Source organism: Condylostylus longicornis, unplaced genomic scaffold (genome assembly GCF_029603195.1).
Source record: "Condylostylus longicornis isolate FDR11 unplaced genomic scaffold, ASM2960319v2 ptg000030l, whole genome shotgun sequence".
In the NCBI taxonomy this organism is placed as follows: Eukaryota; Metazoa; Arthropoda; class Insecta; order Diptera; family Dolichopodidae; genus Condylostylus; species Condylostylus longicornis.
In genome coordinates, this window is record NW_026577999.1 from 9701579 (window position 1) to 9721374 (window position 19796).

The following is a 19796-nucleotide window of genomic DNA, read 5'->3' on the forward strand; positions in this document are numbered from 1 at the left end:
AAAATTTATTTTGCAAAATTAAAATGATTTTTATTCCTGTGCAATTAATCAATTATACTAGATTTATGAATTTAGTTGAATAGTTGTAAGATTTATTAATTTAACTTGAACTGCGTTACATAATATTGCAACCTACATAAAAATCAGCTGTTCAGCGCACAATACATAGTTAGTGAAGCTCAAAACTCCATACAATTATTTAACATTTTTATTACTAAAATTAAAACTAATATAATTGGAAATAAAATAAAAATTCTTGTTGTCGGACGGGGATCAGAATTAGGCCAAATTTTAGAATGTGTAGTAATTAGTTCTTAATTATAAATTTCAATGATATTGTGCCATGGTTATTAAATAAATTGACTCAGTTAGCAAGGAGTAGAAGTAGTGCATAAGTAAATAATTAAATTATGAAAACCTTTATTTGAATTTCACTTTTCTTCAGTGAATAGCTAGTTTCTTGTTTTTCAAAAAAAACCAAGGGTAAAATTTTAATTTTATGCTTTGAGAAGTTATTACAAAATATTTTTGCGGTTACAATGCATGATTTTTCGTTTTTATTACTTTTTGATTAAAAGAAAAATATGCTAATTTTTTTGTGAAATAAGTTTTTACAAATAAAATAATAATTAGAATTAAACATTTAAACAGAAGATAAAAAAAAATATGTAATCTGTGGTTGTTCTGCTCAATCGTAATTAATCTTCTATAATGTATACAATAAAATATTTCAAGTGTACTAAATAATTAGGTATATATATATACATTATGGATTTTTTCTAACACAACATAATTTGAAGTTCTGATATTAATTAAATTTTATAACTTTAAATAGAACTTATAAAATTACTGCTACATTTATAGCAGTAATTTGAATTAAACATTTTTTTAATATTCAAAATTTATAAACAAGATTAAAAGAAAAGTGTAGAAATACTCCTACATACTATATAATTAATAACTGATTCATACGGGGACATAATTCTTGCTTGGTCTTGCTACAATTTAGTAATTCAGAAATTACTTAAATATTAGCAAAACAGTCAATAATTAATATTGAGCATAAATAACTACATAATTCGCTATATATGGCTCAATAATTAGATAATGAGCTCTATATGGCTCAATAATTAGATAATGAGCTCTATAAGGCTCATTATGTAGTTATTGAAGATCATAATTATTTAAAATGTAATAATATTTAAGATCGTATTATGAAATTTTATCCTTTGCATACCTACATAATATATTTGTTTTTGTGTCAATAAGAATTAAAATTTCTTATTTTAATTTCAACAATGTTTTCCCTTTTTTTTAAATATATATACATACATTAACTTCTACTTTACTAATATACTAATTGGTATAACAAATAAACTTTATAATTGGTATTTTATGCTTTAGAACAAATATTTTTAAACTATTATATTTTATGTTAAACTATTATATTTGTTTGCTCAAAATACATGATGTGTGTTCAATATATTATTTTGTTTAAATAGGATTGAAAAAATAAAAAACTTTCTATTAGCAAGAATGTGTTATAAAAAATTAGAGTAAACACATAGTTATAAATTAAATAATCCTATATTTTATTAACCCTTGTAGATTGTAGATTATAAACACGGGGTAAAAGTGCGCCGCGACCACGTAAAGAATCTATTGTGCCCCCCCCCCCCCCTACCACACTAAGTGCAAGGCATGGTTCTACAGCACCCACTCGAGATTCGACACCCTGATGTATTCGAGCAGCCGGAGGGGCGCGGAGGAGCGCTGTTAGGGTAAAGCCCCCCAGTAATTTTTTCTCTCGTCCAAGCGAGAGTTGTACCACCGAAGTTGTACTGAATTCTCCCTGTTTTTCTCACAGAACCTACATGCATCCTCACTTTCCAGGCCCAGCTTGCCGAAGTGCCCCCTAAGTCTATAGTGACCCGACAAAAGCCTGGTGAGGATTCTCACCTGATTCTTGCCCATTCCAATTCTTAAAACGCTTCTGGTCATAATCTCCCAGAACTTCCTTGGCCTGTATAAATATAAATCATACTATAAAGAAATAGATATTATGTAGGTATGATTGCAATTAAATAAAAGTTGTGACATACTTTCGTATTAGCAAAAATTTAGTATAGAAATAATATTTTGCTATTTGAGTATGCTCAGTCAAGGTTAGAGTTATGTAGCAATACTCGTATAGACCTGAAGCGTAAAAGTTTAAAATTATACTCACAAACAATATTCTTATACTAAAATTCATCAAAATATAATAAACAATAAAAGGATTTTTGCTATAAATTACGATAAATAAATATACGTTCTAAACGATTTCTGTAATTAGTAGACGATCAATTAAAAAATCTTGAAAGCTTAAATACGTTATACTTAAAATAACCGTCTATTAAGGTTAAATTTTGTGAAATTTAATTTCTCTTAGGTCAAAAATAAACCATTGTTCAAAAAAGTACGTGCCATCATAATGGATTCATTCTTTTCTAAACAAATTATCACTTAAAATTTATTATAGCTATTGAGGTTTTAAACTTGTATAAAACGAATTTATTCTAACTTTTTTGAACAATTCAAATAATTTAACTTAATTTTTGTCTAATTTACACTTTAACTCTAAAATTTATTCAGTTAAAGTTAAATTTTAACACTTTATTTTATAGTATATTGGGATATCGATGCGTAATAGAAAAAATATTTACTCTTTTAAGAATAATTTTGGGGGAAAATGTGTTAATTTGGATAATTTCGGTATATATGTTATTGATTTGGACAGTATTTTTAAAAAGATGTTGCCTCTAAACAAAAACCAATATTGTAATTGCGATAATTTATGAAAAATCAGGAAAAGTAACATTTAATCTATAAAAAGCAAATTTATTTTCTTATATTCATAATTATAACCCTTATAGAAATGACATGCTTTGTGTTGTAAATCAGTTAAAAAAGCTACAAAATCTGCCGTCCTACACCCATTCTATAAATTTATTTTTCGTATCTACAAATTTGCACTTTTTAATAATTTGAGTACAAATATGAACAAATATATTTTTAACCGAATCGCATTATATACAATAAGAGAGGTTATGTGATGGCACGAAATTTCGCATGTCGAGTTTTTGACGAATATGCACTTCTCTCTTCTTGGTAAGGAAGCGTAAATAAACTATATTTTCGGAGAGATGTCTGCCTGTTTGTCAATTTGTTATTCTGTCTGTGCGAATTTGCATCTCAATTTGTTAAGTTTGCATTGGTTATATCAAAGTTTGATCGACTTTCGGGTTTTGTATGTTAGATCTTTGGACCTGGACCTTTAATACAGTCCGATTTTTTTTCCTAGCTTTATACCAGGGAATTAGATGTGAGCAACTGGAATTTTTCGACGGGCCGAATTCAAATTTTTGCGCATACAAAAAGAATTAATTTACCATAATTTCTTTGAAATTTAAAATTTTAATTCAGGGTGTTAAAAAAATTAACAACTTAATTTTTAGAAACCAATAACTGATGAAATTTCTTGAAAGCTCAATCTGCTGCAGCTATTAACTGAGGATAATTCGAACAGCATAAAGTTAACTACTTTTAAGAGCCAAATTTCAATTTTTCTAGGTATGTTAAGTAAAAGTTGAGTGAGGTCCTTAAAATTAGAAAGAGCCGTTTCAATTTTTTGAAACTTGCTAAACTTTCGCCAAACAAAAAAATAGGCTTATATGTGCTGCCGGTTATGTGCTGATCACATTAGATTTTTTTTTAATCACTTAATTCTCGTATATCTTTATTATTTTAAACTTAATAAATTCTTATTTCGACTCTCATAAATATTTATGTAAAAATTTAAGTACATGTAAACTTTAACTTTCACCAAAAGAAAAAAAAATTTTTGATTAAAATTGCGCGGACGAATTTAATAACATTTCGTAAATTGCTTATAAAGTTCAATAATATTGCATTATTATAATTATAGAAATAGCTATTTCCCGGGATCCCTTCTTTTTAATCTTAAATTTATGATTTATGAATTTTTTTTTTTCGAATAATAAAAGTTTGATAACCTTTATCGTTTCTTTTTATACCCTGCATTTCGTGGAGGGTATATTCATTCTGGTATGGAGTTTTTAACCACTTGAAGGAGGCGTCTCCGGTATGGATATATATATATATATTCTTGCTCACCGTAAAATTCTGCGTCGATTTAGACATGTCCGTCCGTTCGATCGCACTATAACTCAAAAACGAATAATGCAATCGACACGAAACTTTCACAAGTTTTCTCTTAAGTGCCGACGACGGCTGCTATTGTAATTGGACCACGGACAACGGGTTCGGGTAATTGTCATACAACTCAAAGATGTTTTTTTAAATATTTCAAAAAGTAATAGAGATATTAATATTAAATTTTGCAAAAGTGTGTCCGATTTCAATTCACATATGTTCTGAAAATTCTAATGGACTGGCTGTAATGGTTCGGGTAGCTACCATACAACTCCGAAAGTTAATCTTAAATGTTTGGAAAAATATTAAAGCTAGATTCATGAAACTTGGTAGTCGTGTGTTGTAAGTGGTCAGACATAATATCCGTGAAGTTTCCATTAAGTGGTTTGACAGGTTCAAGCAACTTCCATTTAGCAATCAAAGTTATTTCTAAATATTTCAAAAACAATTTTTTAAACTCAGATTGTCAAAGTGCAGGGTATTATTCAGTCGGTTTATACCGACTGAAACGTTTTTACTTGTTACTCTTAGTATTTTTTTTTTATTTTGATTTTACAAATTGAACTTTTATTTTTCCTAATCGATTAAAAATTAATGTTTAATTAGACCTGGACTATAATTTTATTTAGACGATTTCAAATATAACAACCTACGTATTTTAATTTATTATGGAATTTTTTTTTTTTTGTGTTATTATTGCAAGTAAAACGCGCTCAAAACAACAACATTTATTATTGTAATATTATTATCACTTTTAAGTTTGGAATTTTTTAAATATTTTGTATTGGTATGTTTGTACATGGCACCTAGAATTGTAGCATAAATTTTAAGGTAATAAAAAATTTAGTATCTTTTATTCTTATTTTATTATTGTACCCTTTTTTTATTATTGTACGTACTTTATGAATTTATAAGCGGAATTGTGATAACAATAATAATAATGTTATAAAATTAAAATTTCAAATGAAATTGAAATAAATAATTTATACAACGTAGGTACCACGGTTAAAAAATTTTATATTTGCACACCTTAATCCCTGTATACGTAAACAGGGATTGATAGAAAATGTAAAACAAAAAGAAAATTGTAAATGGAAAAATTTAAAAGTTTTCTGACATAAGTTAATTATTTCCTGACATAATTGATTCCCAGTGAAAATTTGATTTTCGGAACCTGATAATGGCGAAAAAATTGTTATTTCATTGTTTTAAAAAGCAGAGTTATAAATTACAGGGAATTTAGTCGATTATTTCTCTATGTTAATGGTACAACGTGAATTCGATTCGTATAGCAAAAGATCCATAATTTCTGAGATTTGTTTATATCCAAAAAGATGATCAATCCGTTACATGACAAAAGTTAAACTCATAGATATAAATTTTAATTAAAGTCGATTTAGCCGAAATTGAGATGAACGAGTGCACGTACTAAACCAGAAGCACAGATAAACGAACCGACATCTTTCTCAAAGTGATTTAGTACTTACGTTTTTCTATCACGAACGATACGTTGCAATACCTAACCTCAATGATTGTTAGCAATATACGATCAGTAAAGTATATGATAAACAATATTAATTTCTTTGTTTTGGAAAAAAAAAAATATTTTTGAAATTTTTCAGGTTTTCAAATAAATTCCCGAAAATAAAGAAAAGAAAGTGAAAATTAATTTTGATTAAGTGCGTATGTTTAATTTCGAATAAAAGGAAATTATATTTTTCTTTAATAAATAAAAATTAAAAATTATTCACAAAATATTGATTATAATGTATGTGTACATTAAATTACTCTTATTATATTTTAAAATATTCAAATTTACTTATTTATTATATATGTACATATGTATGTTTGTAATTACGATATTATTATTAATTGCTTGCCTAGCTACACATTTAATTTTATTAATTATTAATAAATTTTATAAATATGTATGTGTGTTATACGAGTATACGTCAATCTATTACAAATATTTTAAAATATAACAAATTTGAATTAATTTAAGTTATTCTTAATTTAATTAGAACATTACAGCAAATATGTATAACATTTTATATATTGAATTTATGTATATGATTTTGTTAACAAATTCCAATTAAACAAAACAATTAACACAATTATTTCTCTAAAACATATGTAACACATATGTACATACTATGGATATATTGTCACATGAAAAATATATGTATATTTAATTAAATTATGAGCTTTGCTATTACCTATAGCTCCATTGTAAATTAATAGATAATTATTAAAAAAAACTGATATGTTTAAATGTATTTCAAGTCCCTCTCTCTCATTATGATAATTCTGATAATATCTATATAGTTAGATAAACATAATAAAATTATCATAGTTTGTTATACAAATACATACATTAATTACGAAAAATTAAAAATTTTATATATATTTTTGTTTTTTTGGTTATTTTCAGAGAAGCTTTGCCGCGATTAGAATATTATAGACAATCAAAAAGATGGCATAAAAGACCGTCAATGGGTGAATTGCATGGTGAAGCTGAAGATCAAACTGTAAGTATATACAAATATGTATAAGTATACAAGAATTGATAGAGTATATTTTGACATTCAAATTGGGCAAACGTACGAGTACATATATATATATATGCAGAAAAGAAAATCTAATATACATACTGTTAGTATTTTTACTGGTTTATTATAACTGTTATATAAGAAACAATATAATCCCATTATTTTCTATATTCTGTTATAAATAGTTTAAATTTGAATTAGAGTATAACAGTTTTAATCATATCAAAAAAATAAATCAAAACTTGTATACAAGATCCCGATAGAGCTCGATCATTTTTCTAATATGTGAGGTTAAAAATTTTACTTGCATTAATCTTGTATGCATATAATTTTAGAATCTTCATTTAAAACTAAGTTTATTTTAAGTCACGCTTTTTTATTTTTACAAAAAAAAAAAAATTCTAAATAATATTAATATTTATAAAGTTCTTTTTTTTAACTTTTATACGTTTTTAACTAGGTCATAAAATTTTGCAATAGAAAGTGAATTTTATAACAATTATAGTGTAAATATAAATATGTAAATTATGAATAAATAATTATGTAAAATAGAATTTTAAAAAAAATTAACATAACAATTAAAAAAATACCTAAGTTATTCTTAAACTGTTATACATAATTTAAAAAATTATAAAAATATGTATATATACTTATGCGTAAAATATTATAGAATTTTTACTAATGTGAGATTTGCATGTACATTTGTGTATGTTACGTACATTTGTGTATGTTACGTATTGTGTATTTGTGTACATTTGTGTACCTATATTAAATGTTATACAAGTGCACATTACAGTACATGAGTAAAGCTTTGCCGGTTTTATCTAAACATAAACTAATCTGCAATTCAACAGCAGAAATTGTGTTGTTAAAAAAATTAAATTCAAAATTTAATTTGTTAAGAAACAGGAAAATAAAAAAATTAAAAAATTAAATGATTTTTAATAGTAATTAATTATAAATACCAAGTTGATTTTAGAAAAAAGTAAGATGAAACTTTAATTTGTATTAAATTTTAGTTTTAAGCAGATTATGATGTCACTATTGCATAAATTATTCATGCTCGAGAATTAGTGATTGTTAATATTATTCTCAAAATATTATTCGGGACTCGAACCATCTGAGGTATAATAATTCTTTATTATTAAAATTACTAAAAGGTGAATTTCATATTTAATTTTTTCAATATTGTTTCCTGACTTTCAAAACAGCTTTTATCACATTTATGTCCCAAATGTCAGATTTGCATATCTGTAAAGTGGTGTACACATGTCAGCTGAATATCATATTAGTAAAGTAAATATCATCTTCATTCCAAACCAAGAAATAATCTTATACTTATCGTATATCATAAACGGATTTCAAATCCTTTTAATTCAAATCAAAAATATATTCAAGAATTAGAATTCTCGAAAGAATTCGAAAAATTAATCAAAAATTACCCTGCCCAGACGTAAATTTAAAAATTAAATCCCTATTTTATAATCTTTTAGTCAAATAATTTTACTTAAAAATAAGGATCATATCAATAGGTTAAGGTATTTGGTAATAAATAATATGGCTATCAAATATATATATAGACTTATATCATATAGATTCTTCATAATTTAGAATAATTTAATTAATCTAATTAAATTTTATCAAAAAATACTTATTGATCTATATACTATTCGTATAAGCAATTTGTAACACACTTACGTTAACGTAAAACGTGTCAACTGTAATAAAATTTATTCAATAATCTTTTTTTTTGTATACAATAATTTTTAATCTTTCTATACATTTTATGGCTTTTCCAATAAAATATTTATATTTTTATATATGTAATTCATGCATAGGGGAAATTAGTACTTAAAACTAAGAACACTTATATAGTAAATTTTAATGTACTATAATTGAATTATACATATACAAACTAATATATTTAATGTATATAACATTATAAATAACAAATTTCCGGTAAATATTTACAAAATTAAAAGCGTCTTTTATTGAATGAAAATCAATGGAATTTTTTATACTATATTGGATTTGTTAAGATTCTTAATCCTGTCCCACATTAATGAAATTAATAATAATATATTTTTTACTTACTGTTTAAACATATGTACATAATATTGGTGTTATTTTTATTTCAAAAAACTTTATAATCCTGGTATAGCGATATGAAATTATAATTAAAAGTAAGATTATACAGAAAATTTGTACGTCCGATATTACTAACAGAAATTATTTACGTTTGAAACCACATGATTTTATGGAACAGCTTTAAATTTTAACTAAATGTTGATTTCTTCAAATATGTTGATGGTTGAAACCAAAAAATTTTCAGGTTTTCCTTTTCATTTATGGTAATTTTCATAAAATTCCAAAAAAATATAAAAATTTTATAACATTTGTAATTAACATTCAACTGATAGGTGCCTAGTAATCAGAACCAAAAAATCTGTACATATTGAAAGAATAAGAATAAAATATTTATTTTAAAAATTAATCAATTTGGGTTGGTAATAAATTGCATTATTAAAAATACTTTATCTATCATTAAGTTATTAGAAAACTGCTTAGGTTTCTATATGTATACTTTTATACAACATATTATTAAGTATTCCATGAATAATGATATAGAAATTGAAATATAAATTTCCTTATCAGATTACTGGTAATTTATGAAAAATTATTAATATTTAAGCTATTTCTAATAACATTATTCAAAAAACAAATGGTTTTAATTAACACAATTAATATCGTTCTAAATATCGTTTAAATAAATAGCTTACATCTTAAAGTTTTGAAATTTTAATATTGCATACATTATGGCGCAACTTTTTTTATTATTTATGTATAAATTGATAGTTTATTTTGCAAGTGACCTAAGTTCGTTTGCAATTTCAAAATTATTTTATTTCGAAAGCAATTACTTATAATGTCCATATTTCGAATTAATTTCGAATAACATTATAGTTGTCGAATAAATTAACCGACCATGTCAACTGAATTTTTGATTAACTAGTAAACTCAAATTTATAATTTTTAATTGAACTATAGACTTAGGTCACTTTCAAACTAAAACAACAAATATTTTATTTAAACAAGTATAACAAATTTTTTTTGTGTTAATAATTAAGAGTCTACACTGCCCATTTGCATATGCGATATTCCTGTATGTTTGTTAGCAAATACTAGCATTAAAGTTGAAATTTTCACTACATATTGGAAAATCTACAATCACAACCCACCTCCAAATTAAATTACATCTACGTTTTCTTATTTTATGTCGGAATTGTGTCGTAAGCACATCATGCATTTCGAATATATTCATATTTAGCGCATTCATATTAATTACCCTTAAATATATATATATTTTTTTAAATTAATCATAAAATGATTATTAAATAATTTTTATTAAAATTAATAAGATTTTTTTTCTAGGAAAAAACAACATCATATTTAAATTATTTATGCATATATAAGTATAATATAAAATTTTAAGTTGTTGTCAAATCATTGAAAATATCTCATATATTAGCACCTTTTCTATATATAAGTAATTCTCATAAATGATAAATGATAAAAGTGCTAATCGTCTTTAAAATTATAAGTGAATATAATTTGAAAAAAAAAATAATATTTTTGTTTTCTTTTAATATCATTTTAACCCTTAATATTTTCATTATTGCATAAATATCATTGATTAACACCCGAATATACTAGTTATAACTCAAAAATTTCTGATCATACCGGGGGTATAATCTATATATTCTATATATACAATGAAGATTAACGCGCGTCTTCATACATATAGTTGTCTAAAATATTAATAATATTCTGATCGATTAGTCGGCCGGTGACTCATAATACGTATAACATGATTGTAATTAAATTTTTTTTTTTTAATTCACATATCTTATCTTAAAACAGGTATTATTCTTTATACCTTACTATACTTGTATAACAGAATGTATGCAGTTTGTTTTGTTAATTTATTTAGTTTGAACTTATTTAATCATTGAATTTGTGACGTTTTGTTTACGGTCATTATGTGTAACCAAGGTACAGACTCTATGTATATATGTATATATTAATTTTATTATGTTATTTAATATTAAAGCATAATTTTTATAAAAATATTTTTTATTCCACACAATTATAAATGTGTTAGATATGAGTATTATAGTGGAATCATAAATGACTAATACAAGTCTATGCGTATTAATATTATGTCCTTATTAATATTACCAAACATTTAATATAATTAATATAATTTTATTATTATATATGTAGCAATTTATTATACTCAGAAAACAGTAAAATATAACAGTATAAGTTGTATATAAAAAAAATATTATTCTACGAAATTTTAAATTTTAAAATTCTACTAGATATTTAAGAGAACTATATAGCATGGTCCGGTTCGTATTATAATAATTTGACCAAATTATACAACTGCAGTTTGACGCATGAATATGATAAAAGCAAAAATTTGTTGTTTAACTAATTTATATGGTAAATTTTTTATGTATTTAATTCAATATTATTCTTGTTACTATTATGAAATTTTGTATTGAGATCGAAGGTCAAAATTATCAATTATAGGCGGCAATACCTACAAATTATTGAGTTTATTTTAAAAAATCTGATATTTCTGATAACAAAATTGGGTTTCTTTAAAGACTAAAAAATTCATATCAAATTTTTAATAATTATATTCAATATTAAATTATTTTAAAATAATTCATTTGAATTCAAAAATAATTTCAAAAATTATAAAATAATTAAATTTAACTACGAAACGAGAAAAGATAGAGTTGACCTTGTTAACTCTGTGATACCCGTACGAATTTGTTATCCTATGTGCGAATAAAGATGCCATAACTGACTATGGGACAGACTATGATTTTAAGTTTCCATATTACTATATTAATTTATACAAAATTTTAGTACTATTTGTTTTTCAAAATACTGTGTGTGCCAGACTACTATTGAAGTTGTATGGCAGCTACCAAAAAGAGCCAAGCAATTTTAACGAATTTTATCAAACACATCGGCCCTACTACTATATTGTTTGTATGAAATTTTAATACCATAGCTTGCATGGTTTTTGAGATATAGCTAAATAAATTTTGAAGTTGCATGGCAGCTACCCGAACCAGTACCCCAATACAATAAATCATTTTAAAAGATAAATCATTTAAATCAGACACTTACTACAATAAATCATTTGTGAAAATTTGGTGAACTTAGCTTAATTAGTTTTTGAGTTATCGCTCGGACGGACGGAAGAACAGACAAAGCTAAATCAACTCAGAATTCGACGCTGATCAAAAACATACACTTGAGTCTATATGAAAGAGCATTATTTCTTAGCGTTACGTTCGTACGGGTATAAAAATCTTAAAATTTTTAAAGTACATAGATTTTGAATACTATAGCAAGTATGGTCATAATTATATCTTTGGGAAATTTATTAATTAATATATCAAGGTTTTTATTTTCAGTTTAAATAATTACCAAATATACAATTTAATATCTTGAAAAAATTAAAGAAATTTAATTGATTGGCTAATTGGAAATAAGCCAAAATAATATTTTCTCTGATTATTTGGTAATGATAAAATTAATACCAGACGGAAATATTTCTATATCATTGTACTTGAAAGGATTAATTATGCAAGTACCTACATATTATATAGTTACTGATTTCCGAAGATATTTTTATGCTTGTTTTTTTTGCACCTGATTATAGCTTATCATTATTATTGTTGCAATATTGCATTTAAAATTGTTTTTGTTGATGAACTCGATCAAAATTATTTTCTTTATCTATTTATAAGGAAGAAAAATGTAAGGTAAGATTAGCTGCTCATTTTCGATTAATAAAATAAAGCAAATAAATAAATTATATATATTATGTAGGTATATATTATATATACACATTATATACATTGAAGTAGTATGTATAAGATTAAATTTATGATACCAAATAGTAAAAATAACAAACAACTTCAAATTTATATTTCAAAAATTGAGGAAGAATTTAAATTTCAGTATTTGTATATTTTCCAAGGATGACATAGAATACAACTAACAAATATATTATATAAAATTTTAAAATTTCAAACATTTAATAAAAACAAAAACATTTTTTTTAACAAAAATTTTTGAGTTTTTAAGGAAAATTCCAAAAAAAAAAAAGCATAATTCTCACTTTGATATGCCTTTGATTTTGAAGCCTTATCTTGAAAACTATGGCTCAAATTATATTAATTGTATGAGACTGAAAATGAAGAACAATCAATCGCCTGTAAAACAAGCTCCCCCGATAAGAGTTACTCTAGGTCGCTCAATTCCGAAGATATGTAAGCATTTATTTATATGCAGTAGAAATTTAGTACATTTAGCTCAAAAACGACAATATCTGAATCTGCCGATTCATACAATTTTTTGCTAACAATTATTAAAAGAATCATCCATGAAATTATTTGCCATTTTACGCGAAACACCCAGTATTCTACAATCACTTAAAATCAAATAAATGTTAAAATTGAAATGTTAAAAAAGTTAGTAAAATATAATAATAAATATTGTAAATAATTTTTGGAGCTGTAATTTTACTAATTTTAATCAATTCTAAAGGTCTAATTTTAATTTTTAAATAATGACAAAACATTCCTAATAATTGAAAATTTTTAAATTTAAAAAATATTTTTCATCATTTTACTGTTATAATATTTTTTATTGTTATATAATTTTTTCATCTTTTATACTATTAAATATACTATTATACTATAGTCTATAAATCTGATATGAAGCTTACAAATTAACCTGAATTTTTTGTTTGCAATAAATGTTTGTTGAATTAAAAAATTATTTATTTAATAAAATAGTTTTTTTACGATATTTATTCAAGAAAAAATAGTGTAGCTTCCAGTTATAATAGCTTTTTTATTTAATTGTATAATTAATTGAACTTAACGCCATTCATAACACACTTATATTTTTTTATTAATATCAAAACGAATGTATTCAATCACATAAAATGAGTACCTATACCTATACTTAATGGATATTATGGTACTTATTGTGCTTATAATGATTACAATATACAACAAGTGTCACTTATGGTATAACAATATGTATACCAAAAAATAATTTTCTAATTAACAATTTATTATCATATTATGATAATCTCTGTATAGTTTTTTTTTTTTTGGAAAATTTACCTATTCTATTATACCATAATATATTCTGATTATTTTATACAAATATTATATAACAATTTTTTTCTGTTTTTCTTTAAATTAATGTACATACATACATTCATAGGTATGAATACTTCAGAAATTCAATCATATGAGTACTTTTTCAATTTCTCTATTCCTATTGTATTTGGGTTTCAATTAAACAATGATAAGTGTTATACTTATTGGTAATTAACATTAAATCGATAAAATTTTAAGTGTTATACAATTGAGTTTTTTGTTGTTGTTGGTTTTTTAAGTCAATGAGAGATTATATTATGTGTTCTAAATAATCTAAATAAGCAATTACTAAAAATAATAATTAATAAAATTAATGGTATATTTATTTTGTTTTTTTTTTTTTTTAAATTATTTAGGTATTTACATAATATTGAAATTAATTCAATAATTTTTTGTGTAAAGAGGCTGCTTTCTTTTTGCTTTCTTTGTACAATTGCACGTAAAACTTAAAATATTCTTTATCAGACAAATAATACAAACAATTATAAGAAAAATTGCAAAAAAACAAAAAAAAATTAATATAAATTCATTATATATGTTATATATAATGTCATATGTTATATGTTATATATAATGTCATTATATATATGTTATATATATAATGAATATACATAATTATATAATAATTATGTATAACAGTTAAACAATTTCTTAATTACAATATGTTCTTTCATTATGCTAAAATTAAATTAAAATCCAGATAAAACTAGGTTAATTGAAACGAATCGAACAGATCCATATCTAAATTAAACTAGTTTGAGAACTAGATCGAACCAAAATCAAAATCTGTCATACAAATTAATTAAAATGTCAATAAGTAGTGTATTGAATGCAACATGTGAATAAAATGAATTGAATTCGTATAATGAGAATTTGAATTGTATAACTTGCAATTTCGTTATATATCCAAGTGTGCAATATTTCCAACTCTACTCTTGAAATTTGTTTTAAAAATTAAAATAGCTACTCATAGCATACTTTTTCATAGTTCAAACTTATATATTCTAACTTAAAATCAAAAATACTTACTTATACATCAAATATTTTTGCTTTTAATTTTTAGGATGGTGCAGCTCAAGATGAAGAAAAAGGACAGGGACATGGTGGACATATTAAATTGGGTTGGATTAATGGTGTTATGGTACCATGTTTATTAAATATATGGGGTGTAATGCTTTTTTTACGTCTCAGTTGGGTTGTAGCACAATCTGGTATTATACAAAGTTTAATAATTATTGGAATATCGACAGTAGTTTGTGTTATTACAACTTTATCACTATCAGCAATAAGTACAAATGGTGAAGTAAAAGGTGGAGGTGTTTATTTTATAATATCAAGATCATTAGGTCCAGAATTTGGTGCATCAATTGGAGTTGTATTTGCATTTGCGAATGCTGTTGCTGCATCAATGAATACAATTGGTTTTTGTGATTCATTAAATGATCTTTTAAGTATGTTGTAAAGTATTTATGATAATGAATTATATAAATTTAATATTATACGTTTCTACTTTCAATAGAATCAAATGGACTTAAAATTGTTGATGGTGGACTTAATGATGTTCGTATTGTTGGAACAGTAACAATTTTACTTTTAGTACTTATTTGTTGTGTTGGAATGGATTGGGAATCAAAAGCACAAAATTTCTTAGTTGCAACAATAATAATAGCTATTGTAGCATTTCTTGTCGGATGTGCTATGGGTCCGATGGGTGATGTAGAAAAAATTTCTAAAGGATTTACTGGATTTTCAGGTAAATATATTTAAAAATTTTCATATAGTTTATAATACGTGTACAATTAAATTATTAAAAACTGTTTTTACTTCTTATATTATTTTAGCCCGAGTTTTAGAAGAAAATCTGTTTGCAGATTATCGTTTTAGTGAAGGATTAAATCAAAATTTCTTTACTGTTTTCGCAATATTCTTTCCAAGTGTAACTGGAATTCAAGCTGGTGCTAATATTTCTGGTGATCTTAAAAATCCTGCAGAAGCTATTCCAAAAGGAACAATGTTAGCTCTATTAATTTCGATGACAAGTTATGCAGTTTTTGTTGTATTCGCTGGTGGTGCTGCTCTTCGTGATGCAAGTGGTATTGCAAGTGAAGTATCTTTGGTAAATGGTGAATGGACATGGGATTTCGAATGTGCTAAAAACAATGTTAGTTCTTGCTGTTAATAATTTTTTTTTCAAATAAATTTTATTATATAATGTTTAATTTAGTAAGAATAATTTTATTTGTATAGACATGTGAATTTGGTTTACAAAATTCATATTCAGTAATGCAACTTATGTCAGCTTGGGGCCCACTAATTTATGCTGGATGTTTTGCAGCCACACTTAGCACAGCATTAACAAATCTTTTATCGGTACCACGTTTAATTCAAGCACTAGGGGTGGATGAAATTTATCCAGGATTCATCTTTTTCTCAAAACCTTACGGAAAACATGGAGAGCCATTCCGTGGCTATGTTCTTGTTTTCTTAATTTCTGCAGCTTTTCTTTTAATTGGTGAAATTAACGTGATTGCACCTTTAATATCAACATTTTATTTAGCTTCATATGCGCTTATCAATTTCTGTACATTCCATGCAGCTTTTATCAAACCTTTAGGATGGCGTCCAACATTTAAAGTAAATGCGTTTTACTTTGACTTTGAAAATTTTACAAAATCATTTATTTTTAGTACTATAATAAATGGTTGAGTTTAACAGGATTTTTCTTGTGTGTTGCCATCATGTTCACTATCAATTATATTGCAGCCATTATTACATTTGTGGTTATATTCGCTTTATATCTGGTCGTTGTGTATCGAAAGCCAAGTAAATTTCGTCATTTATTGATAATTAAAAAATTAAATTTCTGATATTTGTTTAGATGTGAATTGGGGATCGACAACACAAGCCCAAATGTTCAAAAGCGCCTTATCAGCAGCTCAGAAACTTCAATCGGTTGAGGAGCATGTTAAAAATTATCATCCTAACATTTTAGTTTTAGCAGGGGATCCTACAATTAGACCACCACTAATTGATGTGGCACATTTAATCACAAAACATAATTCGTTGATGATAACTGGAAATATACTGCCCGTAAGTATTCTAAAATCTCATACCTGTGAACAATATGTAGCTAGAACAGTTTAATAAAATTACTAAACTTATTCAAACAGACAAGAATTGGCTACAAAAAACGACAAGCACTTTTACAAGATGGAAGACAATATTTAGCAGCCAGAAAAATTAAAGCTTTTTATAATGTAATGGATGGTTATTCTTTCGAAGATGGTTCTAATGCTCTCATCAAGGCTACTGGATTTGGAAAATTGGCTCCGAATATAATTTTAATGGGATACAAGTCTCACTGGCAAACTTGTCCTAAAGAAGAAGTTTCATCCTATTTTAATGTTTTATAGTAAGCGAACCACTTTGATAATTTATTATTGTAATTTACTAACCACTTTAATTTGACATTTTAGCCATGCATTCTCTTTAAGAATGGCAGTAGCTATTCTTCGATTACCCAATGGAATAGATTTTTCAGACTTACAGCAATATATTGAACCAAAAATATCTTATCCAAATGGTGCATTTACAAATCCAGCTTTTAGTGATTCAATAGAAAACGTTTCAGCACCTGCCTTGAATGTACCAAGAACTTCAGAAATTTTCCATGTTGATTCAAATCTTAATATTGCTGGAATGATTAGTTCATCTTCAACAATATCAAATAATCAATCAGGTTTAAAACCAAAACTACCACCGAAAATTCCCAAATGCGATGTAGAAATTTTATATGCAACACGTGGTGGCTCTGAAGTACCCAAAAAAGTTATGGACGCTTTAACTGTTTTTACTAAAAAACAGGAACCAAAAAGTACAATTGATGTATGGTGGCTATATGATGATGGAGGCTTAACTATGCTACTACCCTACATAATTTCACAAAGAAGTACATGGCAAAATTGTAAACTTCGTGTATTTGCCTTAACAAATAAAATTTTAGATCAAGAACAAGAAGAAAAGAAGTAATTTTTATAATACCTACCCTGTTTAACCAGAACAAGTTTCATTTTATGCTTATTTAATTTTTAGTATGGCTGCTTTACTTTCAAAATTCCGAATTAATTATAGTTCTTTAACAATGTTACAAGGTGTAACTGATATGCCATCACCTCAAACAGTTAAAAGTCATGAAAAGTTACTAAAAGGCTTTCAAGATCGAAATTATCCAGAATGTTTCATTTCAGAAACAGAAGTAGAAGGTTTAGCTGAAAAAACGAATAGACAACTGAGAATTCATGAGTTAGTTGTAAAACATTCAAAAGAAGCTGCCCTTATTGTAATGTCACTTCCAATGCCAAGAAAGGTGAAAATTTTATTAAATTTAAAATCAAAGTTTTATATAAAATATTTAATAATTTCTCTGCATTTTAGGAAGCAATATCAGCTCCATTCTATATGTCATGGTTAGAAATGTTAACCAGCGGAGTCAATTGTCCATTCCTATTGACACGTGGTAATCAAACGCCAGTATTAACTTTATATTCCTAAGATCACTATTATAACTATGATAAGAACTTTAAAACATTGTAAGGTAAAATAAAAAAAAAAAAAATTAGCTCATGCCAGTGATATTTTAATAATTTCATACTTACTCATGTAATAATTCAAAATTTTAGATTTAGAATAATTATTTTAATATAGTCATTATAAATTTTAAGATTGAAAATAAAGTTTAATTTTATTATTTGTTAATGTAGTTTATTTATTTCGTTAAACATTTCAATAATTTTTTTGTTTGTCTTGTTAAACGTTAACAAGAAATTGCGCTCATGTAAAGGACCTATTCATTTTGATAGTAGAGTCATAAAATGCGAAGCGGCATACATACATATTCACCTTTAAATAAAAAGATTTCGATTTAAAAACATTAATTTTATGGTGTTCTTATTTTAAGCACTCGTTATTTAAAAGCTGAAAACGAAGTAACAGTAGTCTACTAATAGTTTTACTTTTGTAACATAGAATCATCCTATTCCTTTACATTCTAACTGAGATTGAAATCATGACATAAATTTCATATTGATATACGTTTATGAATGTACTTTACATGATCTAATATTCTAAATGAGAATTTGATAAAAATTTTTAAATATATCGTTTAAATAAAGCTGTTCCAAATATCACATATGAATAATATTTCCAAATATAAAAGAATATAATCAGGAAGCAAAGTCAGAACTACGAACAAGGTAGTAAGCGAAATAAAAGTAAAACCAAAATAATATTACAGAGCCTTGTTAAATTTGCATTCATTAGATGAAAATCATATATTATGGATAAAATTAGGGAAATAAACATAAATTTTCAGAATTCTTGACCACTGAAATATAATTTAAAAAATAAAAGACACATTAATTCAAATATTAAATAATATATTGCGGAACGAAGTATAAATTTTATTATGTTTATTTTTTTTTTTTTTATTTTTTGAAATTTATAATAAAATTAACATACTTTTATTCTGTGCGCGTTTTCTAATTAAAAAAAAAAAATTTTGTTTTTTTTTTCTTCTTTTAATCAACAAAAATCATATAAAATACATATAGTAATAAGCATTAAAGCACATTTAAAATATATACGACAAAAAAAATATATATATATTTAATGCGATAAAACATAAAACAAAAATAAATTAAAAAAGATTAAAAACAAAGAATAATATAACAAAAATATATTGTATAATAGTGGTAGTTTATATAAATATATT

At 24.9% G+C, this 19796-nt stretch overlaps 1 protein-coding gene across 1 annotated transcript in view; it reads left to right on the forward strand.

Annotated features, from left to right (window-relative positions):
• The window catches only part of LOC129608143 (bumetanide-sensitive sodium-(potassium)-chloride cotransporter), a 31535-nt gene extending 12814 nt beyond the window's left edge, over positions 1-18721 (forward strand). The window contains exons 3-13 of the mRNA XM_055519471.1: positions 6647-6743; positions 15090-15477; positions 15546-15779; positions 15868-16187; positions 16274-16660; positions 16714-16849; positions 16905-17116; positions 17197-17438; positions 17503-18051; positions 18119-18392; positions 18461-18721. Of these exons, the coding sequence (XP_055375446.1) occupies positions 6647-6743; positions 15090-15477; positions 15546-15779; positions 15868-16187; positions 16274-16660; positions 16714-16849; positions 16905-17116; positions 17197-17438; positions 17503-18051; positions 18119-18392; positions 18461-18577 (2956 nt within the window). The 3' untranslated portion in view covers positions 18578-18721. The remainder of the gene's footprint in view (positions 1-6646; positions 6744-15089; positions 15478-15545; positions 15780-15867; positions 16188-16273; positions 16661-16713; positions 16850-16904; positions 17117-17196; positions 17439-17502; positions 18052-18118; positions 18393-18460) is intronic.
• Positions 18722-19796: the final 1075 nt, after the last annotated feature.